The sequence below is a fragment of the Pestalotiopsis fici genome, assembly GCF_000516985.1.
Source record: "Pestalotiopsis fici W106-1 unplaced genomic scaffold PFICI_Scf_3, whole genome shotgun sequence".
Lineage (NCBI taxonomy): Eukaryota > Fungi > Ascomycota > Sordariomycetes > Amphisphaeriales > Sporocadaceae > Pestalotiopsis > Pestalotiopsis fici.
In genome coordinates, this window is record NW_006917093.1 from 5,986,329 (window position 1) to 6,008,028 (window position 21,700).

The 21,700-nt window shown below is 50.7% G+C and overlaps 7 protein-coding genes across 7 annotated transcripts; 3 read left to right on the forward strand and 4 right to left on the reverse strand.

Moving 5' to 3' along the window:
* Positions 1 to 619: 619 nt before the first annotated feature.
* PFICI_05919 (uncharacterized protein) lies at positions 620 to 2,471 on the forward strand (the record flags this gene model as incomplete). The annotated part of the gene is made up of 2 exons (XM_007834500.1): positions 620 to 1,919; positions 1,972 to 2,471. The coding sequence occupies 2 exons, from the start codon at positions 620 to 622 to the stop codon at positions 2,469 to 2,471; spliced, it is 1,800 nt and encodes a 599-aa protein (XP_007832691.1).
* Positions 2,472 to 2,647: 176 nt separating this feature from the next.
* On the reverse strand, positions 2,648 to 3,607 carry PFICI_05920 (Hit family protein 1; the record flags this gene model as incomplete). Its single annotated transcript, XM_007834501.1, has 5 exons — positions 2,648 to 2,755; positions 2,868 to 2,975; positions 3,087 to 3,155; positions 3,225 to 3,307; positions 3,565 to 3,607. The coding sequence occupies 5 exons, from the start codon at positions 3,605 to 3,607 to the stop codon at positions 2,648 to 2,650; spliced, it is 411 nt and encodes a 136-aa protein (XP_007832692.1).
* Positions 3,608 to 5,617: 2,010 nt separating this feature from the next.
* PFICI_05921 (uncharacterized protein) lies at positions 5,618 to 7,100 on the reverse strand (the record flags this gene model as incomplete). The annotated part of the gene is made up of 3 exons (XM_007834502.1): positions 5,618 to 5,794; positions 5,962 to 6,630; positions 6,747 to 7,100. The coding sequence occupies 3 exons, from the start codon at positions 7,098 to 7,100 to the stop codon at positions 5,618 to 5,620; spliced, it is 1,200 nt and encodes a 399-aa protein (XP_007832693.1).
* Positions 7,101 to 8,546: 1,446 nt separating this feature from the next.
* On the forward strand, positions 8,547 to 9,696 carry PFICI_05922 (uncharacterized protein; the record flags this gene model as incomplete). Its single annotated transcript, XM_007834503.1, has 3 exons — positions 8,547 to 8,916; positions 9,007 to 9,290; positions 9,352 to 9,696. 3 exons carry the CDS (start codon positions 8,547 to 8,549, stop codon positions 9,694 to 9,696), a joined length of 999 nt encoding a protein of 332 aa, XP_007832694.1.
* A 243-nt stretch (positions 9,697 to 9,939) lies between these two features.
* Positions 9,940 to 12,524, reverse strand: PFICI_05923 (formamidase; the record flags this gene model as incomplete). The annotated part of the gene is made up of 10 exons (XM_007834504.1): positions 9,940 to 10,271; positions 10,350 to 10,569; positions 10,783 to 10,894; positions 11,001 to 11,269; positions 11,401 to 11,434; positions 11,585 to 11,661; positions 11,892 to 12,045; positions 12,208 to 12,265; positions 12,371 to 12,389; positions 12,450 to 12,524. The coding sequence occupies 10 exons, from the start codon at positions 12,522 to 12,524 to the stop codon at positions 9,940 to 9,942; spliced, it is 1,350 nt and encodes a 449-aa protein (XP_007832695.1).
* A 1,086-nt stretch (positions 12,525 to 13,610) lies between these two features.
* PFICI_05924 (uncharacterized protein) lies at positions 13,611 to 14,994 on the reverse strand (the record flags this gene model as incomplete). Its single annotated transcript, XM_007834505.1, has 3 exons — positions 13,611 to 14,600; positions 14,687 to 14,793; positions 14,880 to 14,994. 3 exons carry the CDS (start codon positions 14,992 to 14,994, stop codon positions 13,611 to 13,613), a joined length of 1,212 nt encoding a protein of 403 aa, XP_007832696.1.
* A 1,663-nt stretch (positions 14,995 to 16,657) lies between these two features.
* On the forward strand, positions 16,658 to 19,049 carry PFICI_05925 (uncharacterized protein; the record flags this gene model as incomplete). The annotated part of the gene is made up of 2 exons (XM_007834506.1): positions 16,658 to 17,012; positions 17,113 to 19,049. The coding sequence occupies 2 exons, from the start codon at positions 16,658 to 16,660 to the stop codon at positions 19,047 to 19,049; spliced, it is 2,292 nt and encodes a 763-aa protein (XP_007832697.1).
* Positions 19,050 to 21,700: the final 2,651 nt, after the last annotated feature.

Genomic DNA, 21,700 nt, shown 5'->3' on the forward strand with positions numbered 1-21,700 from the left:
CNCCACCACGCACGCGACCGGCTTCTGCGGAGATGAGCCATTGGACCTTTTTGATGACGACCATGTTTCTACGCGACTCAGCCCTCCTAGCTCTTTTAGCTCAAACCCCGTCGTGAAGGAGACTAGGTACACAAAAAGCCATACGCCGCCGGCCTTCTCAAGCCTGCCATGTGTTCGGATTGACCTAACCTAGACTATATCGTACATCGACCAAAAATCTCGAGTTGTGGTGCTGTACACAACTTGCTCCTCTCGCTTCGGTTTTTGTTCTGCTTCTCCCTCGCGCGATCGGACAAGAGATCGGCGCACATTGGCAACGGCGCCCGCCTTCCTCCTCCTCCCCCCGGGTGTGACCCCTCTACTACATTAAATGCCGTCAGCAGCTCTCGCTCGTTCAGATCGCAAAACTTGCTCCAGAGTCATCTTTTTCCGGCTGACTGACATTTGACTCAAAAACACCTGTCGTCTCGGGACTTGAGAATCAGCATTCACTCACTCACTTGATTGGCGCGTTACCAATCACTAAGCAAACAAGTCTAGTTGCGCCCATCTTCACGTCTTAGACGCCGTAAGCAGCAGCACAGTGGGCGACCGGAACCCCCACAAACACTCAAGACACATGAGAGCGTTTTCAAAGCGTACAACAATTGCCTACGTCCCCTCGTTCAAAGTGAAACCGTCGACAAGTTTGCTGTCAGTTCGCAGTCTCGCATCAGCCAGGCCGCCACGTTCAACCGCCCTTCGTCACGTACCTGTAGTGAGGCTATCCATTCCGAGACTTGCTCGCTGCCACTCGACCGGGAAGCGCCTCGCTCAATCTACAGCCTCCAAGGCTCTCCAAAGCTCCTCAAGTCCACTGTTCTATATTATACCTTTGATTGCCGGAGCTATCGTCCTGTACAGTGCCGGGATTCATTGGACCGGACCCGCCGAAGCTGACCTGCCAACTTCCGAGAAAACACCTCGAGACCTCGCTGTGGACGGGCTTGTTTTTGAGGCCATGTCGATTCCTCCCGGCCGCCTGGGGAACTTGACCCCCGAGCAAGAGGAGAAGCTGTTTGAGCTATGGAAACTGATCTTTCAGGTATGCGGTGTGGAGGACGATGGTATTTCAGAGGCCGCTGCGGATGGTGCCTCGACTTCTCTCCAAGCTCAGACATCAACAGCCAGCTCTGAGAAGCCCAAGAAAGATAAGAAGCGTCTGGGTCTATTCAAGAAAAAGGATAAGAAGGACAAGGAGAACGGTGCGGAGAAGGCATCGGGATCTTTGGATACCATCAAGGACCATGATCCGGATGACAAATACGGCCAGAACAAGATGTTCCAGGAGACGCTTGCCAACAGGTCTCCTGAAAGCATACGGGCCTCCCTGTGGACAATGGTCAAGATGGATCACCCTGATCAACTGGTCCTGCGCTTTCTCCGGGCACGGAAATGGGATGTGCAGAAGGCTCTCATCATGCTGGTCTCAACCATGAAGTGGAGACAGGATGCCAAGGTCGACGAAGATATCATGCTCCATGGCGAAGAACACTTCTTCCTGCAGGAGCAGTCTGGAGCTACCGAGAAGGACAAAAAGTTTGCCAAGGACTTCCTGGACCAAATGCGTATGGGTAAGAGCTTCTCACACGGTATTGACAAGGATGGAAGGCCCGCGACCGTTGTCAGGACGCGTTTACACCGTGCTGGAGAGCAGTCCGAGGAGAGCTTGGAGCGCTACACGATCTATCTCATCGAGACAAACCGGCACCTGCTTTCTGCTCCCGTCGATACTGGCACTGTGATCTTTGACATGACGGGCTTCAGCATGGCCAATATGGACTACACGCCCGTCAAGTTCATGATTCAATGTTTTGAAGCCAACTATCCCGAGAGTTTGGGTGTCGTTTTGGTGCACAAGGCACCCTGGGTTTTCCAAGGTTTGTACAGATTTCGAAGTGACTTGAGCGACTCACGTGCTAAACTTTGCAGGTTTCTGGAAAATCATCAAGGGGTGGCTGGACCCTGTTGTTGCAAGCAAGGTTCACTTTACCAATAATCTCAAGGACATGTCGGAGTTCATTACGCCCAGCCGGATTCCGAAGGAACTAGATGGTGAGGATTCATGGGAGTATCATTATGTGGAACCAGTCATTGGCGAGAACCAAAAGCTGAAGGACACGGAAACGAGAGACAAGATGCTCGAGGAAAGGGAGGTGTTTTACGATGAGTATGAGCAGGCGACGTTGCACTGGCTGAGGGAGAAGGATGCCGCAAAGCGAACCGCTGTGCAGGCCGAGCGCAACGAAATCGCGAGGAAATTGAAGGACGGCTACTGGGCACTCGATCCCTATGTCAGATCAAGGTCTTTGTACGACAGAGTTGGCATTCTACACGAGGGCGGAAAGCTAGACTACTACGCTTGGAACAAGGCACCCTCCACTGGTGCTGTCGCAACAAGCGTAGAGACAGCGGCAGATGACGTCGACTAGGGACGAGTATAAAGACCCCAAATCACAATTTGTGCCGAGGTTTGCCGCTCGATGTGGACAGGACGTCTAGGCTTCTTAATGACATATTCGATACCTCCCTCGATTCGAGCGCTGTAGTCGAAAGGTCCCTAACTCACAGCTTGCCTAGCTACCACTACTATATCCGCAACATTGTTTTACATCTTGGGCTTGAGCTCCTCAAGGAGAGCCTGGAGCTTGTCCGTGTCTATTGCCTGAGCTGGCCAGCCAACGCCGAGGCCCTCGGACTCGTTGGGCTTGGGAATCTAATCTCGTGTGAGTGACTGAGTCGTCTGTAAATGTATCGATGTGCCTGCTCGAGAGCGGCTGCGATGGTGGGTGATGGCAATGAAGAGAGGTGACTTGTGGCAAGCTTACCATGTGGAAGTGGACGTGGTCAACGACCTGGTGAGCAATTCGGCCATTGTTCTGCAGCAAGTTGTAATCTGTTGCGCCCGAGGCAGCGGCCAATTTCTTTACGACCGGCTATGTTGCAAGTGGTCAGTAGTCAGGTCATGGCGATGCTTGGATGTATGGATAACATGATAAACCCATCATCCTTCGCGACAAAGGAAGCAGTAGCGAGCGGAGGCCTACCAGAATCTCGCTGAGATGGTCATCTGGGATGTCCGAGAGCTTGGCGCCATGATATTTGGGGATTACGAGCTGTGGTTTGGTTAGCAAAATTGGTCAGCCTTAGCCTCGGTAGGGTGGTCAGAGCATGGTCGAGCGTACTGCATGGCCTCGGCTGAGGGGTTGAATGTCAAGGAAGGCGAGGGTCTTGTCGGTCTCGAAGAGCTTGAAGCACTGCATTTCACCTGGTCATTCGAGTCAGCTGTCTTTCCTGCTACCTCCTCCAGTCGCGTAGGGGCCACTTGGGCCATCATCCATGTTGGGTGAGATGCATCAGCCAAACCACAAACTAGCCCAGCACATAGGTAGGTCAGATGGGAGGACACGGATCAACGGGGCCGACGCGGAGCGGCCGACCTTGATGGCCATCCAACCTAACCCAGCCCGGCGCAATTGAGTCTTTCGGTGCCGAGTCCACGGGGTCGGCAAACATCCTGCTTACCCTTGATAATCTTGCAGAATATGCAGGCGGCGTTGCTGGCCATTTTGAAAAGGATATCTAGACTCCTCTGGCAAATGGGTTTTGGAAGGTGTGTTGCGCAGTCAGTTCAGCTGCAAGGAGAGTTTCGGCCAACAAGAATCGTGTCTCTTTTTCTGTTCTGTTTTGTTTTGATTTGCGGTTGGGGTACGTTTGTTCTTGGGTAAAGACGATGCAGTGAGATAAATGTGAGTGTTACGTGAACTTTGTTTGGGGGCTCCCAGGCATTTGCAGTCAGTGTGGATGGACGATACATGAGTGATGGCGGGGGCGGGTCCCGACCTAGGTTAGTGCCTTTATGCCATTATGGAGGGGTAGATACGGAATAATGTCAATCCCAGGTCAGATGTCAGTACACTCACGTATTCTTCTTATATATATGTATAAGATAAATTTATATTAGGACCACCTCCCGCAACCACGACCCATTTAGTTGTATCAACGCTGCATAACCAGGATTTTTTTTTTTTTTTGTTACATGGATATGAACATATTAACGATGTATTTGTACACGTGATATTTTGGCTACGACTGTAAACATTCAAGGTTATTAGCAACATTACAGCTTGTCTTCTTCTAGGTCAATTCCGCAAATCTGTTGGCTTTGCGAGGGGTAAACCACGCGCTTACAAATACAATGACAAAGATAACATTGAACGAGTCGCCGCGTATTGGGTACTCCTTTGTGCGTAAAGCAGTCGAGCGGTCGTGACGGCGAATCGCTGATCAAGATTCAGTCGCTACAAATAAGTAAAGCTCATGATCGGATACAGCCAGGGCCACGGAAACCCGAATAGGAGGCGACAAAGAGATGGCGATTTATTTGCTTGCTTGCCTGCTGGTCCTTCGCTCTACCATCTCAACTCAGTATCTTAATCTATACAAGTCCCCTGGCAGCAACTAAGCCCCCCTCCCAGAGTCATGATGAGCCTCTCCCTTTCTTCATTTCACACCCCTCACTTGACGACATGTGGCCTGAACGTGGCCAAATGCAATGTTCAGGGCCAGGAGGTCCACGTGAGGAGCCCGAACCAGTCTGAAATGACTGCCAAGGCAGATGAAGCCTACTTTGTGCTAGAGATCAATACGGCTATCGCTTTTGTCGATAACAGAGATCCCCAGGCGTATTAACGTTGTGGCCTTTGCTACTCGTGATGGATTGAGCGTGTGTGAGGCTTAGAGGTAAGAAGATATCGGGCCTGACCAAGAGCGTGTAAATGCGAAGCCTAGACAAAGCAGACTAGCCTGCGATATTGTAATCAAATATAAGACGTTGCCTTTGCCCCCTTGGAAGAACCAGTTCGAGCCCAGTGGCGTTTATATGCAACAACACTAGCTAGTACAAAGCATCGAAATATCACCCCTCTTGGCTGTCGTTGCTTAATATTGAGACACCGTGACCGCGCGTGGTTGAGGGGAGCATCACAGCGACGATCAATGGCCTCGGACTTTTGAAAACTGGCAAGATAACGATGAGATCAGGCTGGGTGTTTATTTGTATCACCATTGTCTCGATTGCCAGTTCCTCTAGAGAAAAGCTTCATCAAAGGACCGGTGTACGATGATATAACATCAAGGAATCCGAGTTGCGGCATTGGGAGATCGCCAATCCCTACTTCACTCAAAGTAAGTCATTGAAACGACAAAGAAGAAGATGCAATGAAAATCAAGGCAGAGAAATTGGCTACCACGGAGTGGAAGCATTCTGCAGATGCTATGGTTGTCATTATCGTGAGTAAACAGCCGATTGTCGATACCAGGCCCAATCTTCGATGAGCAAGGGTGACAAGACAAGAAGTAAGCAGTCCCATGGCATCTTAATTGGTCGGCATAATTCTCGATCACATGCTATAGTCCCACACATACACAAATACCCTACCAGGGAATGTATACCGCGGGTGTTTCAATTTACTCTGGCGGTAGGCAAGCTCTTTAGATTTTGATTTATATCTATCTTGTTGAACAATTAAATTTCGGGCATTTTTCTTGTCATTTCCAGAGGAGCAACCTTGAAGCGTTAATAAGCCTCTAAAGCCTTGAGGAACCCAGGGCTTTCATAACCTTCGACAACCTTGGAAACCGGTGACGCCTGTGCCTCAATATCGTCACCAGAGTCTGCAAAGCGACGGATGTAGTGCTGTGCAACCTTGATCCAGCTAGCCTTCTCTGCCTTGCTGGCGCCAGACCCTTGCCACTGTAACAACATGTGTTAGCAATTGCCTTTGCAGGTGAATCAACGAGTTTAACAGGTAGCTCCCGCGAGCATTTCGTCAGTGGTTGCAGTAGCTCAACACTAGATGGGAAACGTTTGCCAACAAGACAACCTGGAACAAGTGGGAAATAACATGAGAATCTACTTACTACCCAGATATCGGAGCCGGTGTCGAGGAGAAACACGTCGTTGGTATCAAGATCCGATTTTCGTGTTGCTTCGCCGTCCTTGACCATGTCAAAGGAAAGCTGACCAGAGGCATCAGACAGTCTAAATAGGCGTCGTGGTCGGGGGTGCTCTGGTCTGCTCGCGGATCGGATTGGTCTCGGGGCATTGAGACTTGTAATGGCATCATCATCGCCACCGCCGAGGAGTGCAACAATGGCGCGAGATCTGGATTCAGTCTGGGAGACAACCTCAACATCGATGTGTTTGGCAATGGTCATGTCATGCACCACGCGGGCAGCGCCCATCTTCTCCATGGGGCTGCAGTTCTTGCCCTGCCATACCCAGATTTTGTCGTCCTTTTCGAGGATGAAGACGTCATTCTCATCGAGGCTCTTCCACGTGGGCTCGACCTCGTGCACAACGACGGCATCTGCACGCCTGGCAGAGGGGTGCTTGAAGACTCTTAGCAGCAGCAAAGTCTCCTTTGGCTGCTCGTCAAGCTCGACATGAGTGAATCCCGAGCGCACACCGCCAGACAAGATGGAGATGCGTGGGAATAGGGCCACAAAGTCGTCCGACGGCGAGTGCTGAAGCTCACGGTGCTGTGTAGCTGCACCATGGAGGAACTCATCCAGCTCGACGGTTTTGTACTACCGATTCATGGTTAGCGACTGAGTCTTGCCCGACAGCAATTATCTGAAGGCTGGAGCTCCAGACTTGTCATGATGGCCACGGGAGAGAGAAGAAAGGGGGAGGGCGGACTCACAGCTGCCGTTCCAGCTTCGTCTTGAGTGGTCTTGCTTCCTAGCCAGAAGAATACATCGTGACCGAGCTTCTCCTCGCCGTCCTTGTCGCCAACCTTGTACGAGTGCAGAACAATGTAGCTGTCGCCCTCGTGGAATTGACCATACTTGTCCTGGGGCCAGGGCACGACTTGAAAGTCTTCGATGCGCCATACGTGAAGACCAGCAGACTGCCCTACCTGCCCATCATTCCATGCCGGTTCCGAGGCAGCAGATTTATATTTGACCTGGTGGTCAAGGTCGGAGCCAATGAGCTCGACGTTGCTATCGCGCCAATCGTATTCCTTCTGGTGTACCAAACCTTCGTGAGGGGCCATGGTGGATGGTGGGTGTGCGCGAGGGAGAGAGAGAAGAAGAGAGAGAAACTTGACAAGGTCGGCAACAATAAGACAGACTTACGTCTTTCGACTGGCCAATATGGTGATTGAAATTGTACAAAGTGATCAGATTGATTGACAAGAACAAGAGCGGCAAGGGGGGTTTCAAATAATACCGATGTGTGCATATATATACCCGTACCTATTTATATTCATGTACCCGAACTGTCCAAGCTATGTGTATACCTACAGCGTAACCTAGGGGCCTCCCTTGCGTCAACGTAGGTACCTACACGTGTAAGAGGTACTGATTTACACATGCAGCCGGAACATTGAACGGAGGCGTTCAGCTGACTGCTGCGCCTTGCCAGTGACGTCGCGTACCGGAGGTATGTACCTCAAGCTAGCTAGGGAACATTGAAGCCCTGAAACGTCATGCATGTGGTAGGTACCTACTAGGTAGCTAGTTGCTGCATACCGAGCTAGCTGTGCTGGTGCATTGCGATGTCAATAATCTGTATAACGAACTCAAACTGTGGAGCCTCGGGCACGTACGGCTGTGGCTGACCTTTATGCTTGATGGGTATCTACCGTGGAGACTGTCTTGCAATAAAACAACAAATGGAAAGGTGAAAGCCTAAATGATATTCCCGCCACGCTGTTTGAAGGCGAGTCAATAGCCTATCATTCCATTTCCTGAAGAGAAGCGGTTCAAGACACTTTTCTCCCCTCCCATTTGCATTCATGTGCATGAATCCATAGATTGCCTTATTGTCTTCAAAGAGCAGAGTAATCGGTAATTCAGAGAGGAAAGCTATGCTGTGGGAAAATGGCAAGCGAGAAGCGGAGTTATAAGCCAGTCAGTATACTGAGTAAAACAGTGTTCAGCCACGAAAAGAATATACCTACCTACTACTCGTACCGATACACATACCCTTTTTTCTTTTTTCTTTCTTGGGTTGGTTACCTCCACGCCGCCAATCGCATTTGGGGGGGGGGGGGGATCATCATCTGTCTGTCTCTGCCCCTCCATGATCCACTTGCATTCATTCATCTGCCCACCCCCCCAGCTCTTTGCAACTCCCCGCAGCTGGCGCCCGACTCATTCCCACGACAGATAGGCAAGAGCAGCTGCACCTTTCTCGCAACCTCGAGAATGGCAACGTCAACGTCGACTGGGTCCGGCTCTGGGACCATCCCCTTCTGCTACACACTGGGACCTGCGAGCAGCAAACTCAACTGCCACGTCCCACGACCCATCATCCCAAGGCTGTAAACGCTGCTGCCGTCCTCGCAACAACAGTAGCATCACACGCCACAACCACCATCGATACCGCCACTCGGTCCTTGTCTTCTGTAATCCATCTGTGACACGTCACTTTCCCCCAAAGATTGACTGTTTGCTCTCTTGGCATCCTCCAAGGGAGACTCTACAACTTCGGCGACATGTCGTTGAAGATTCGCTACCGCGCTCCTTCCGGGCCAGGCTCTATCGACCTCGCTGGCGATGCCACCGTCTCCCAGTTGTTTGATGCCGTCAAGCAGGCAACGGGCACCGCGAATATTGCCATCAAGTACGGTTGGCCGCCGAGAGCCCTGGAATTGGACCAAGCCCATGTGTCGATTGCATCCCTCAATTTACACCGCGAGAGCCTCACTATCGTTCCCGTAGACGCGGCTGCCCCGACCGAGGCACCTCTCGCTGCACAGCAAGTTGCTCCCACGCCATCCATCCCCGCCGGTGCCTCTTTCGAGCAGAAGGACGTAAAAGATGGGCCCGTGACCGTGAAGATGACACAGACCGACACCTATCTCGGTACGCCGTCACCTCCTCACCCCATTTGGCTATTGCATTGAATCCCTTGGTTGGGGGCAGAGTTCTAATCTAATATATTGTACCCTTTAGTCCTGCGAGTGATGCCCGATGACAACTCGTGCATGTTCACCGCCATTGCCGGAGCGCTTAGGGGCGCCAACTCAGGACTTGATGGTTCGTCGCCTGAAAAACTCCGGCGCATAGTCGCCGATCACATACTCGCCAAACCGGATATTTTCACCAAGGTGGTGCTCGAAAAGGAGCCACGGGCCTACTGCGACAACATTCTGCGACCAGATGTATGGGGCGGGGCTATTGAGCTCGGTATCATTTCCGAAGTCTTCTCGATTGAGATTTGCGTCGTCAATGTCAAGGTATGAAGCACGGTCGTGGTTGATGGTTACTGCCTCGGCAACAGAGCTAACTTGTTAGTAGGAGGGGACAATCATCAGGTACGGGGAGGACCAGTACGATCTCCGTTGCGTACTTGTATGGTCCAATATTCACTACGACCGGGTGGCTGAAATATTCACCGAGGACCAAGTTGATGATTCTTTTGACGTCACGACTTGGAATTGTCGCGAAAGTGACCACATTCTCCAGAGCGCTAAAGTCCTCTGCCGGAAGCTCAAAGATGAGTATCATTACTTTACCGACACGAGCGACTTTGTCGTGCGATGCAACCAGTGCGGCTGGATTGGCCAAGGTGAAAGGGCCATCGTCACGCATTCGGCGAACACTGGCCACGTGGCCATCGAAGAGATTCCAGACACGACATGAGACTTACTTGCTCAGCTCTTGCAGCTCTGGTTGCCTCGCCACGGAGTCTTAGAGTAGGGGGCGGTGGTGCAATCGTCGAGAGGCCCAGAGTCAAATGCCAGGCGCATCAAGTTTTTTTTTTTTTTAAGTTTTTTTTTACATTGCAGATCATTGGAGCTTGTGCAGTCCTATACCCCTCACATGTACATGTATACACACATATATGCATACATATATATGTACAGATAGACTTTGTCAATCCATTCAGGAACCAGAGACGGCGTTCTTGACCTTGTCCACCACGGTTGCCTTGTACGTCAGCCCGCCACCAAAACTGTACTCCCCGTCCTTTCCGCCCGCTGTCACCTTGCCCTCCTTCTCTCCGTTTGCAAACGCACAAGTGCCCATGTCAAGAGCCTTGGCCGGTCCAGATGGCAAGATATCGAAATCAAAAATATCTATGGGCAGACCCAACGTTGTGCAGGCATTGGGAATGTCTACAATACCGGCAATATGCCCCTGGATTGGCGCACACGACATCAACAGGTAGATCTGGTAGTCGCTGTACCCAAACCTCTTGAGATACTCGATGCATCCTGTTGTCAGCGGTTAACATGCATGCCATAATTAGGTACTTCTCCCCTGCCTGGAGCGGGTTTCATCGGTCCACTTACGCAGTATCGTTTGTCGATATGCGACAGTCACGTCCATGTAGTGCTGCTTGCCATGCTGGTCGACGGAGAAGCCCTCAAAGTAAATGTATCGCCCGGGACCAAACTGTGGCTCGACCGGTCCGGGGATATAAATTGGTGACTTCAGACCCAGGTCGGCCATGCCATTCTTGATGACTTTGAAGTTGATGGTGATGACTCCTGCCATTTCAATGGCTCCGCACTGTCAGGTGATTCATGGTCAGCAACGAGAAGCCAGACACTAGATTTGCACATGAAAAGTGATCGACTGCAGATGTCTTCAAGAACGATTGGCTCGAGAACGAAGCCATGACACGCCTCTAGACAACGCAATATGGACATGGCAGCATGCATGTGCATAAACGCGCACGCGCCGAAGAGGTAGAGAGGAAGGGGGCGGGGGGGCAGCACGTACAAAAGAGATCTCGCCGTCGCCCTGGCTAAAGTGCAGGTCTCCAACGGAGAACTTGGCTCCAGCCACATGAACAGGCAAATACACCTTTGAGCCACGGCTGAGGTTCTTGATGCTATACAGTCGCGTTAGGTATGCTTTGATCACCAATGCCCCGTTTCTCAAATATTATTTTGTTCTTGTAACAATACATATACGTTGGGGAGAGGATCAAGACTCACTCGCAATTGCCCCCATGCTCGGGTCGCCCTGGGATCGTCCTGGCACCCTCCAGCCCGACCTTCTCCTTGATAGTCGCATCGGCGGCGCCGGCGTGTACATTGGTCGGATTAGGAGGCTGTGCAACGTCCCGGTCAAGCTTGTTCGCTGCGATCAGCTCGCCCTCGCGCTTGTTCCATGTTGCTAGGACCTCGGCCGAAGGAGCACAGCCCAAGATGCCAGGGTGAATCAAGCCGGCAAACTTGACGTGTGGAATATGGCGCGAGGTACACTGCATGGCTCGGAGTTAGCATGAGAGTCGGGACCCCAAGTCGGCCTGGCTAGATTTCGTCCAGTGCCTCTGAACAACGACATGGCCCGAGATAGGAGCACTGCCAGTGGGGGTTGCGGGACATCACTCACGTAGATGCCTTCAAAGTCCCAAATGGCCTTGGCACTGCAATCTGATGGTATCAATCAAACATGTTCCGAATGAAAAGAGGCATAGGTCATATCTCTTGCTTGCGAGGAAGGCAACAGAGCAATAACAGCAACTCGACCCAAGTACTTCTGACTTGCGTGAGAGAAAGAAAACCCTGATACGTACGCTGATGGATACAGTTCGTCCAGAAACCCGCCACCGTTCCTGCGGTCGAACACGCCAGTAAATCCCCATGGTTGATCCTTGTGTCCAGATACACATGTCAGTCTTGTATCTCGATGCTCATCAACACTTTCTCACTGATCATGGCTCTGCATTCCTCGGCGGAGGGAAATGAACGGTCGGTTGAACAATTTACCGGGAAGATAACCCACGTAGCGGCGCATCATGCAGGATCAGTGGGATAGAGTTGGGGAGTAGGCAGATGGAATATTGCGCTCATTGCCACGCAGGGGTTCGCTCTCTCACTCACCTGGAACGGTTGAACATCCATTATCTCTACCAGCAGCACATCGCCGGGCTGTGCGCCATCGACGTCGAATGGACCAGTGAGGTAGTGAATCTTGGTCAAGTCGACATTGAGAACATCATCGGCACTGTCATTATTGCCAATCTGACCTCCAGTCCTGTGTAGAGAGAGAGAGACAATCTTGGTCAGCCACGGGCGAGCTTCAAGCTTGGGTCGAAGTGCTCCATCTGAGCCAAAAGGGAGCAGGCGACAACGTGACGCAATAATTGTGATCATATCGGCCACGAGGGAAATGATATAGACAGACGTTTGGGCTTACCAATCAACACATTCGATTTTGACGGTCTCGCCGTCCTTGATGGCACCGACAGACGGGACTGTGTGAAAGCCAATGCATCAGCCAAACGCCCAAAACCAAAAATTCTTCCACGACCCCTTTTCTTCTTCTTCTTCTTTCCACTCTTTCATCTTCCAATACCTACTGTCAGGATGCCATCGATTCTGCCCATTTCTAATCAGTATACGTCGAGTATAGGCCAAACATAAAAAAGGGACACTTACATGCAAGTTCTCTTGCTGGTCGGCGGGCTTGTCCAAGCTCACCTTGCCGGCTGTTCGGATACCACTCTTGCCCATGGTCGATGAATGCCAAGACTCAACCCTCTATATATATATGCCGTTACTATACACAAGCAAGCACGCACGCACGCACACAGGCACGGTTCAGATTAGTCAGCGGAGCAACCCAACCCAGAGGATGGGGATTAATGCTTGGTGCGGTGCTCGAAATTATTTTCAAATTCGGATATGGTGCCTAGGCAGGATCAATGAATGTTTCAACTTGTAATGTCTTTGATACCATGATACAGAAACAATCAAAAGACAATGTGTGTTGGCAATGCATGTTCCCGATACTTGAGATATATATACTGCCTCTGGTTGGGGCATTGCATTCCCCCGAAAGGCATACACACATACCTACTACATAACTACCCCGCAGAACCCTCTTCCCCCCACCCCACACCAAAAGATATGCCCGCCCGCCCGCCTGCCTGATCTCTGTAATCTAAGGTAGGTATCTACAAACGTATAGACGTCATACCTACATAGTACTACTGAGCAACCCGCAGTTCTTTATCTCTGCGCGCTCAGTGGTATTTGTTGTGTTTATTAGTGTAAACGGGTCGACAGGCTTATCACTGGCCCTCCCTTGTCAGTGAGCCACCCTTGGTAAAACACTATTTGTCAAGTATAAAATTGACTTACCCGGCCTAGGTCGGTATGGATAATATATCTTAATACGTATCTAGGTACTTGGGCAGCCAAAGAGTGCATGCGGCATCATGATAAGACGACGCATAACGGCTTCCGAAGCACCACTCACTTATCTAGGTATCAACCCAGTGGAGACTATGGTTCTGCAGACTGACAGAAGTGATGCATTCTAGTAGCGCCTGGTTCCTGAGCAGACAATTATCATAGAGGAGCGGACACGTAGATCACAAATGTAAAAGCATTATCTAGTCAATCTCTCAGATGAAGCAGGGGCACCGTGCTCTGATTTGATACACTAGGCTTGTTTTTTTTCCCCTTCTCTTTCCCCTCTCCTTCCTTGCCTCTTTCCCGCTTCTTGTTTTCTCCTGTGTAAAGTTTTTCCCATTCGTCTCCATATTGCCTCTGCTGATCGTTTGAAACGGCTGATCATGACGGTCTTTCCATCGTCTATAGTTCTTTCTTGTGCTCTGAAGGCCCCTGGTATGGCGGAGGGGGAGCAGGAGAAGAAGTTTGCTGTGCTGCCACACTTGTTGAAAATTTGTCCGAAGCAGCCGAGGGTGCATCATGCTCAATGTGTAGAGCATCGAGATCAAAAAGAGACAAACTCAGAAACTCGTGCTTGTTCCGCCAAACCTGCTGGCTCGCGGCAAAGTCCTTGCTGTCTGCGGGAGGTGGAGGAGGATCAGTGACCTTTGTGATCAGGTAGGCAGTCGAGGCTTCGGCGATGCCGTAAATGAGCACTCCCAGGAGGGGCACGCGGACTAGGACATAGAACCCAATGCCAAAGCCAAAGAGCAGGCCTTCGCGGCTGCGGAACCAGTTCTTCTTCTGCTCCTTGCTCATGTGTATACGGGCAAAATAGGGCTCCAGCAGTTCGCGCATCAGACTGCGGGAACCGAAATAGGTCTGCAAGAATATAACCAAGTATCGTCTGGGAAAGAAAATGCCAGTGCCAAATATCGCGGCGGCTGGCCCCAAGCCAACGGCTTGGTTGAAGGTGTAGAAACTGGCGGCGGGCAGGACGAGACGGCCGACGTAGGGCACATATGAGAGGGCAAAAACAGCCAAGGATATGGCAGCCTTGCGGGCGAAGCGAACGGCAAACATGGTGCTGGCTTCGGCTGTGCTGGTGGTGTGGGTACTGCCGTCTTTGATCTTGTACTGTCGCAAGTTTGGATAGTACATGTCTCTTAGGGAATCGGGATTGTCGTGCTTGTGCTTCTGGACATAAGTCTGATCTACCCAGCGTAGGGAGTCCATGAACATGTTGTCGAGCGTAGGAGTAATGTATCTCATGAGGGTCATGAGGAAGAGAGGTGCTTGAAGGACATGGTTGGCGAGCAGCTGAAGGGTGTCGACGAGGCTGTCGTCCCACGATGCCTGGTCAAGGTCGAAGAAGAGAGCAAGGATACGAATACCGAGCTTCACTGAAAGGATCTACACCAATACAACACCAAAGACGAGGTCAGTTCTTCTGCCTGGCAAAGACCGGGGGTTTAGAAGCAGGGCAGGCGGGAACCCACGGGGACGGCGACGAGGACACGAATCACTACACCAGCGGCAACAGCCAGGGCGGCTTGTCTATAGTGATCATTGGTGAAGATCTCGGGATTTTGCAATGCACGGTGCGCTGCAGAGAGGAAGAGAAGGCAGAAGGAGTCAGTTTGACGCTCATGTTCAAGTAATTGTTTTGTATGGACACATGTGCCTTCTCACCTCCGACCAAGGTTAGCTGGATACCCCGCAGGACGGCGTTGATGTCGAAGTGGGAGAGGTCGAATGCCTTCTTGAGCTTTTGCTTCTCTTCTTGAGATAACTTGGGCTTCTCCATTGTGTCGGAGGATGGGGTAACCGTAAAAGGAGCCCTCAGCGCCGTCCGGGCCAGCGAATGGTTAGTAGTTGGGACAAATTATAGAGAAAAAAAAGAAGGAAGATTAAAAAGTGGTGGTGAAGAACAGGAAGGCTACGGCGAAGAGTGCTTGGAATTAAAGCCACCAATTTGTTGTGGTGTAGGTAATATGTAGTACTAGGTAAATGATGATTGCACGGGTTTCAATGTTAGGGAAGTGGGATGACGACACGACGCCAAGCTTGAGCTCAACTAGCTTGGAATGCCTGCCAGCCCAGATATGTACTCCTAGGTAGTTATTTTAGCTATATTAATAACTTCTAGGTGCCGCAAATGGCAAACTAAAAAAGCACACTTGACGGATATCTGGTGCCGGGGCTGGCTGCAAGGCACCCTTACCCGATATTACATACATTAATAGTACAGGGGAAAGTTACTGGACCACTGAGATGCACACCACTCAGTATTTCCTAATGTCCATATTGGAAGGAATAAGAAAGAGAGAGAGAAAGAGAGAGAAAAGAAGAAGAAGAAGAAGTAGAAGGCACGCAGGTCAAGGCTCCAGATCAATGGTAGTATAGATTCACATTTACTGGGTACATCCTGTAGCTACAATATGTCAACATGCATAAAACAGCCACTGGCCATGAATAGCGCGAGCTTTGGGTTCGGCCTGTCTGATGTCTATCGACCACTGCCAATAATAAAGTATCGAGAGGTCCAAAAGCCAAGCAAGGTACAGAGAGCACCTGATAGGTGATTGTGATTCCCATGTAGACTAATGCACGACTACATATTATATGCTCGATCGTTAAGCTCTTCATTTTACGGCGTCTTATTAATCGACAGCGTTTCCGTCATGGCAAAGAATCATGTTTCGGCATGTATCACCTCATTACGCCTGCGCGTGATGCTCCCTTTCCGCAATATAAAGATCCTCAATGTCAATGAGAACAACCATCTACATGCAGACAATAAACACTATGCATGCAAGTTGTAACGGTAACCTCTTTGTGGTCATTTGCATCTGCCTTGACACCACATGGGACTATGCGTATAGTATACAACAAAGTCTTCATGATTTTCATTCTTACAATTATTCGTACTAGTATTATTATTTGAAAAAAAAAAAAAAAAAAGGACATTATGTACTAGGCGGCTACTAGGTAATGTTGTACATGGCTTCTACAGGCAGTCAGGGTCCTGTCCCGCTCCAAAAATTCGGCTGGCTCCAACCCCGATCGTCTGCCCCGGGCTCACCTTGTCGCAGATCCATCACATTAAGGCCGGGTTGCCAATACTACTAAGAAAACACCCCCCAGTCGCCTCATCTTTTCTACCTACCTACTCACTTGGTGGTAGATGAGAACAAAACTTCTCAACTTGCGCACGCTGCGACACCGCTCGACGACGACAACATTGAACGACCTTCTGCCCGCTGGTCTGTTCACCTTTACGTGCGCCGTCTACCGAAGCACTCGATTTGTTACTTGCCTACTTGTCGTCCTAGGTACCGACTGTACATCGTCGTCCACGTTGTCTTCTTCTCGGCACCTGCGCCCACCCATGGCAACCGCGATGCTGGAGATCTTTTCTTAAAGACACCCTAGACGGGCCTCCCCTTCCATCAAGCACATGTACGAACATGGGGCCGCACCCATCTTCCTCTTCATCCGCCCATGGCCGGCTACTCTCGCCTCGACGGGTCGCGACCGAGCCGCTGCCTCTTCAACCGCCGCGCAGGTCAATGTCCGTCTCCTCAGCATCCTCGTCGCGCTCTCTTGCCGCCTCTGCCTCGTCAGCATCTGCAGCAGCAGCAGTCGCCGCCCCCAGAAATTCCGACGAATCCATTGAGACGTTATTTGACCACCCCTCCGTCAAGATAATAGCCTTTACATCTAGCCAGCGCGCTTCTTCATTTGGCGCTTCTGACTTCCTTGCTGAGCCGAAGCCAGGCTCACTGCCTGCTTCTTCCAAGCTGGAGAGAACCCTTGCTGTCGGTATGCTTATCGCCCTCTGTTGCTCGCTGCCGAGCACCATGGTGCTTGTAAAGCGGCCCGCTGGCGGCCATTTCGCTGATGCCTTCATCTCCTCTTGCAGGTCCCTTCCGCATCTATCGCGCTCCGGGCTCAGTCGCCTTCCTCAGTTGCGGATCTGCCCTCCAGCCCATATTACCCAAATCCCAATGCTGGTGTATAGATGAAATCAACAGCCGATTTGTCCTTCAGATTCGTCGTCCCCAGTACTGGAGGATAGAGCTGCCCCTCTCGGACCCTGAAGATTTCGAGAGAGCATCTGCTCTAAGAGACGTTTTTGATAATATTTTGCTGTTTGAGAAGACGGAATGTCCATTTGTGAGAAGTTTTACTGTAGAGCTGCCCGAGAGACCACAGACACCCGTCAAGAAGAAACCGTGGACTCCCGTAGGCAAGCACCTGGTCCCATCCGTTTTCTTGTCAGATGTTTCATCGCCCTCGTCGCCAGCAGTCAAGATCGCTAATGAGAAGCTCCGACGGAGGACCCTCGACATAAGCTCACAGACGCACATGGAAGCTAGGGATCAAGCTGTGCGCAACACAGAGCGGGCATTGCCCAACAGTACACCGAGAGGCTTGGCAGATGGGCCACATGTGAATGTCAGAGAGATGGCAGCAATTGCAGAGGCTAATCAACCTGGCTCTACGCCGGATACTCACCTGGAGGCTGCCACAAGTTCATCTCACGGCAAAACTAATGAGACGAGACAAGGTGCTCTCACAGCGTCGATCCCGGCAAGTGCAGATCACCATGCTCGGAAGGAACTGGAACCCACGATACGAGACGCCCAGGGCAGCCCTCGATTCCCAATTTCAGCTCCCATTACTCAAGCAACAACAAAAGGTTCTTCTATCGTCCCCAAGACGCAAGAGTCTGCTCCGCAACCCGGAGAGGATAGTAAAGAGTTACATAGTATAGATGAGACAAAGCCTAGCGAAGCTAGAGACGACATCCACACTTCATTCGAAGCTGCTGGCAGCGTTGGCGCCGTCAACCTCAAGAAGAAGAGGATGAGCCGAATCCTCGCCGGTCGTTCTGTGACTTTACCTCCTCGGCTCACGGTAGTGACATCGACACCGCCCAGACCGAGTCAAGCCGCAGCCACGGAAGAGGCGCCAACGGTGTCCTTGCCAGCAAGAGCATCGTCAGAAGGTGCCCCAGAGGAGCAGTCTCCAAATGGCTCCGTGGACTCGTTCCACAGTGTGCAGTCTTGGCACAGTCCGATCAGTCCACCTTCCCTCTCACCGATATCCTCTTCGCCTTCTCCGCCTTTGTTCCCATACCCACACGACAATATCAGGATCCCCCATCGGGGATCACGGGGGACGTCGAGTGCTGAATTCACACCCGCGACGGACGCGACCTTTGTGCCGGCTCCCATGTCAGTTGAGACTCATGCGCAGGATAACCATGATTCGGCTCCGGCACTGGGGACGGGTTATGACGAGGGCGTCAGCCGTGGCCTACTGCAGAACCCGGCCGAGACAATGGCCAGATCATCGGCGACGCCGCAGCGACCCAACAGCATACATCATCGCCCAAAGACTGCCGACCCCTCGGTCGGCAGACGTGCTTTCCCGTCGATGCCAGCATCGGCCAATATTCTGTCGCCAACGGTGCGATACCGCCCAGAAGGACCCCTCGCGGTAGTGCGCAGGTTGCCCAGCGTGATCCTCCAAAAGACGGTAGAGATACTGTTGTCGCCACCGAGCCACCTCGTCAATCTAATGCTTCAGGTTGCGGCCAAGATCGCTGCTGGGGAGTGGAGGGGCCTGGTACTCGGCATGGGCGAAGGTGGAGAGAGTATACCAGTACATTGGGATTACTCTGACGGCGAGCTGAGCGGTTGGGAGGACGACGAGGATTACACGTTCTCCATTAGTCGGCTTCCGACAAGCCGGAGGTCGACCGATGTTGCACCCGACGACGTATCTAATTCCATGTCGGATAAGAAAGCCACACGGGCTGGTAATAGCAGTAGGAGCTGGGAAGTAGATTAATGTCTTATGCTGAGATCTCCAAAGCTGGTGATGACTGGCTACTGGAGTAAGTGCATAACAAGGGTGCCACGTTTGTTCTTTGTTGTTCTCATGATTGTTGCTGTTGCATGGACGATAGGAGTTTTGGGTTGCACGGAATGCCTTATAATACCCGCGTCACATTACGATATGCGGCACAAGGCGGGGAGGGGGGATGGCCTTTTGCATGCGGCGTTGTCTTTCACATGGGAATTATCCTGATGGTGGCTGTCTCCATTTAGAGCCCTGGAGACTTGATAGATTTGGTTAAACATAGGACGATGAGGAAATGGATGAGATGGTGGTACAAGTGCAAGATGCCAGATAGCGTCTTAAACCGTGAATGAGACAGCCACATATTCAGGCACCTCGTAGTAGTTGATGGCTTCTATCCCATATCACGTTCACTATCTCTCACTAGGCCTCACGTACTTCTCATATAGCCTGAATTATACAACTATAGATCTGGCTTCTTGTAATAGACTCTGCCCATCTCAGAGCTGCTGCTCCCGATATGAGAGATTGCAAGTGGCAGATTGAGAGTTACAATCTGCATGTGAGTAGACTCGGTACATGACGATGACAGAGAACAGAGGGAGGACGAGGAGGACGTCGAGTGTTTTTGCATTCTGGGTATGATGTGCGCATGGTGTGTATACACTACACATACTATGTATCATGTGTGTGTATGCATATGCTAGTAACAATGGTTTTGTGGTTTACAAGTGTCTCTTCAAGAGTCTTATTAAGCCACGGACGGAAGTTTGGTCCGCTAGGTAGGTTGAACATGTTGCCTGCTTCCACCACAGCCCCCCACCCCCCCTTGTCCCACAGTTGCGCAACCAACTTTTTTTGAGTGTCAATCCTGGCATGCTCGGCATGTTTCTATTTTCAGCTCGGCTACTACTCTGTATCCAACTATACTAAACATGCATGTGCCACTATGATCGCAGGGTGGCTTTGAAGGGGTCCCACCCAGCCAGGATGATCATGTCAGATCACTTCCATTATGTACGTAGTACTAGACGTAAAGAAATCAGATGGAGGGAAAGAATAGATCGGGGCGGAATTGGATTGAGTTGTAAGGATGGCTGGCTGGCTGGCTGGCTGGCAGGCAGGCAGAAAATACCTATCTACCGCATACATACCATACCTACGTACACTACTTACTGCCTTACCAGGTACCTAAAGTGCATGCCTGCGTGACATCCCACCTGCATCCAGAGAGCAGCATCAATCATGCACAGTGGTTGCATATCAGCCTACCTCTTGTATTAACATGGCCAGGTAAGAGTCACTTCACATTGGTTGTGTGGATGTAATGTATGTAGGTTTTCCTCACTTCATTATTGAAGAGACACGATGCCTGGCGTCTTGAGGGCTGGCTACACGACATGGCCTCGCCTTGCTCAACCCGCATCATACACAAGTGAGCAGCAAGCACTCTAAAAACATCCGCCCACAGGTGAGTGCAACAATATCACCACCACAGACATCATGCATGTATGGATTTGTATCCATTATCAACCTATAATCCTTGCTCATGCCAGGTGCCAGTGCAATAGCTCGCAGATGCTTTTCGCCATGGAGTCATGATTGTCTTATTCTTCCCCCCTCCCCTTCTCTTCTTGCTTGTGATTATCTCATTTGAGAGTTTGTTAGTTGGCCATCGTGGAGAGGATGTACGTATTAGTAGGTGCGGCGCCCCTCAACCCCTCGCCAAAATCGGCCAATGGCAGTACGATAAATCTGAATGAAAGATACAGCAGCATCTTTGCTTTTATGCGCACGCACAGACGCACAACACGGTCCCGAGAGATGTAAGCGGGGCGGTTTTGTCTCTTCCTTTCCTTTTTTTTTTCTTTCTTTCTGTTTGAGGTCTTGCATGAATGGACGGGTTCTTTACTATGGCTGGTGCCTGATCTGTCTGTCCATGCTAGTTCAGCTGCACGTTTCGTTACAGGACAAGGGCAAAAAACAAAGTAGCAGAGAGAGGGAGAGAGAGAAGACGGAGAAGGAAGGAAATGAAAATTGAGAAAGGGAAAGAGGAGAAAGAAAGAGAAAGTGACACATTAATATCAGTATAATGACAAAATGACTTAGTAATTCTTATAATTTGGGAATTACCCGAGCGGCTAGATGGATTCATCTTGTGGGGACTGTTTTTTTTTTTTTTTTGGACATCAATCGGTAATACATCATCTGTCTTGGGATCTTTGATAAAATTAACCAGAACAAAGTTGTGTCTTGATTGGTTTTTTTCTTCTTTTTCGCCACTTGCCTCGTGCTGCTTCTTTCTTATTTTCCTGACTTTTGTCTTTGACTTCTTTTTCGGTTGCCCAAATTCGCCCGTGCAATTCAGCTGCGGGATGGGGGGAAAAAACGACGAGTCTTGTTGGGAATGGGGCGGGAGAAAAGAGATATACAAATACAAAAAAGATTTTAAATGAACGGATCGATCAAAGAACCACACACAGACACACAAGGTACAAGAGAAGGGGGAAGGGGAAAAAAAAAAAAAAGAGGAATAGTAAAACAAGGTCAGATCGAAAACGGACGATCCCTTAACGTATTTTGCCCCCCAGGCGGGCTCTGGCTCGGCTGGCTCGCCCCTACTTGGCGATAGGCTTGTA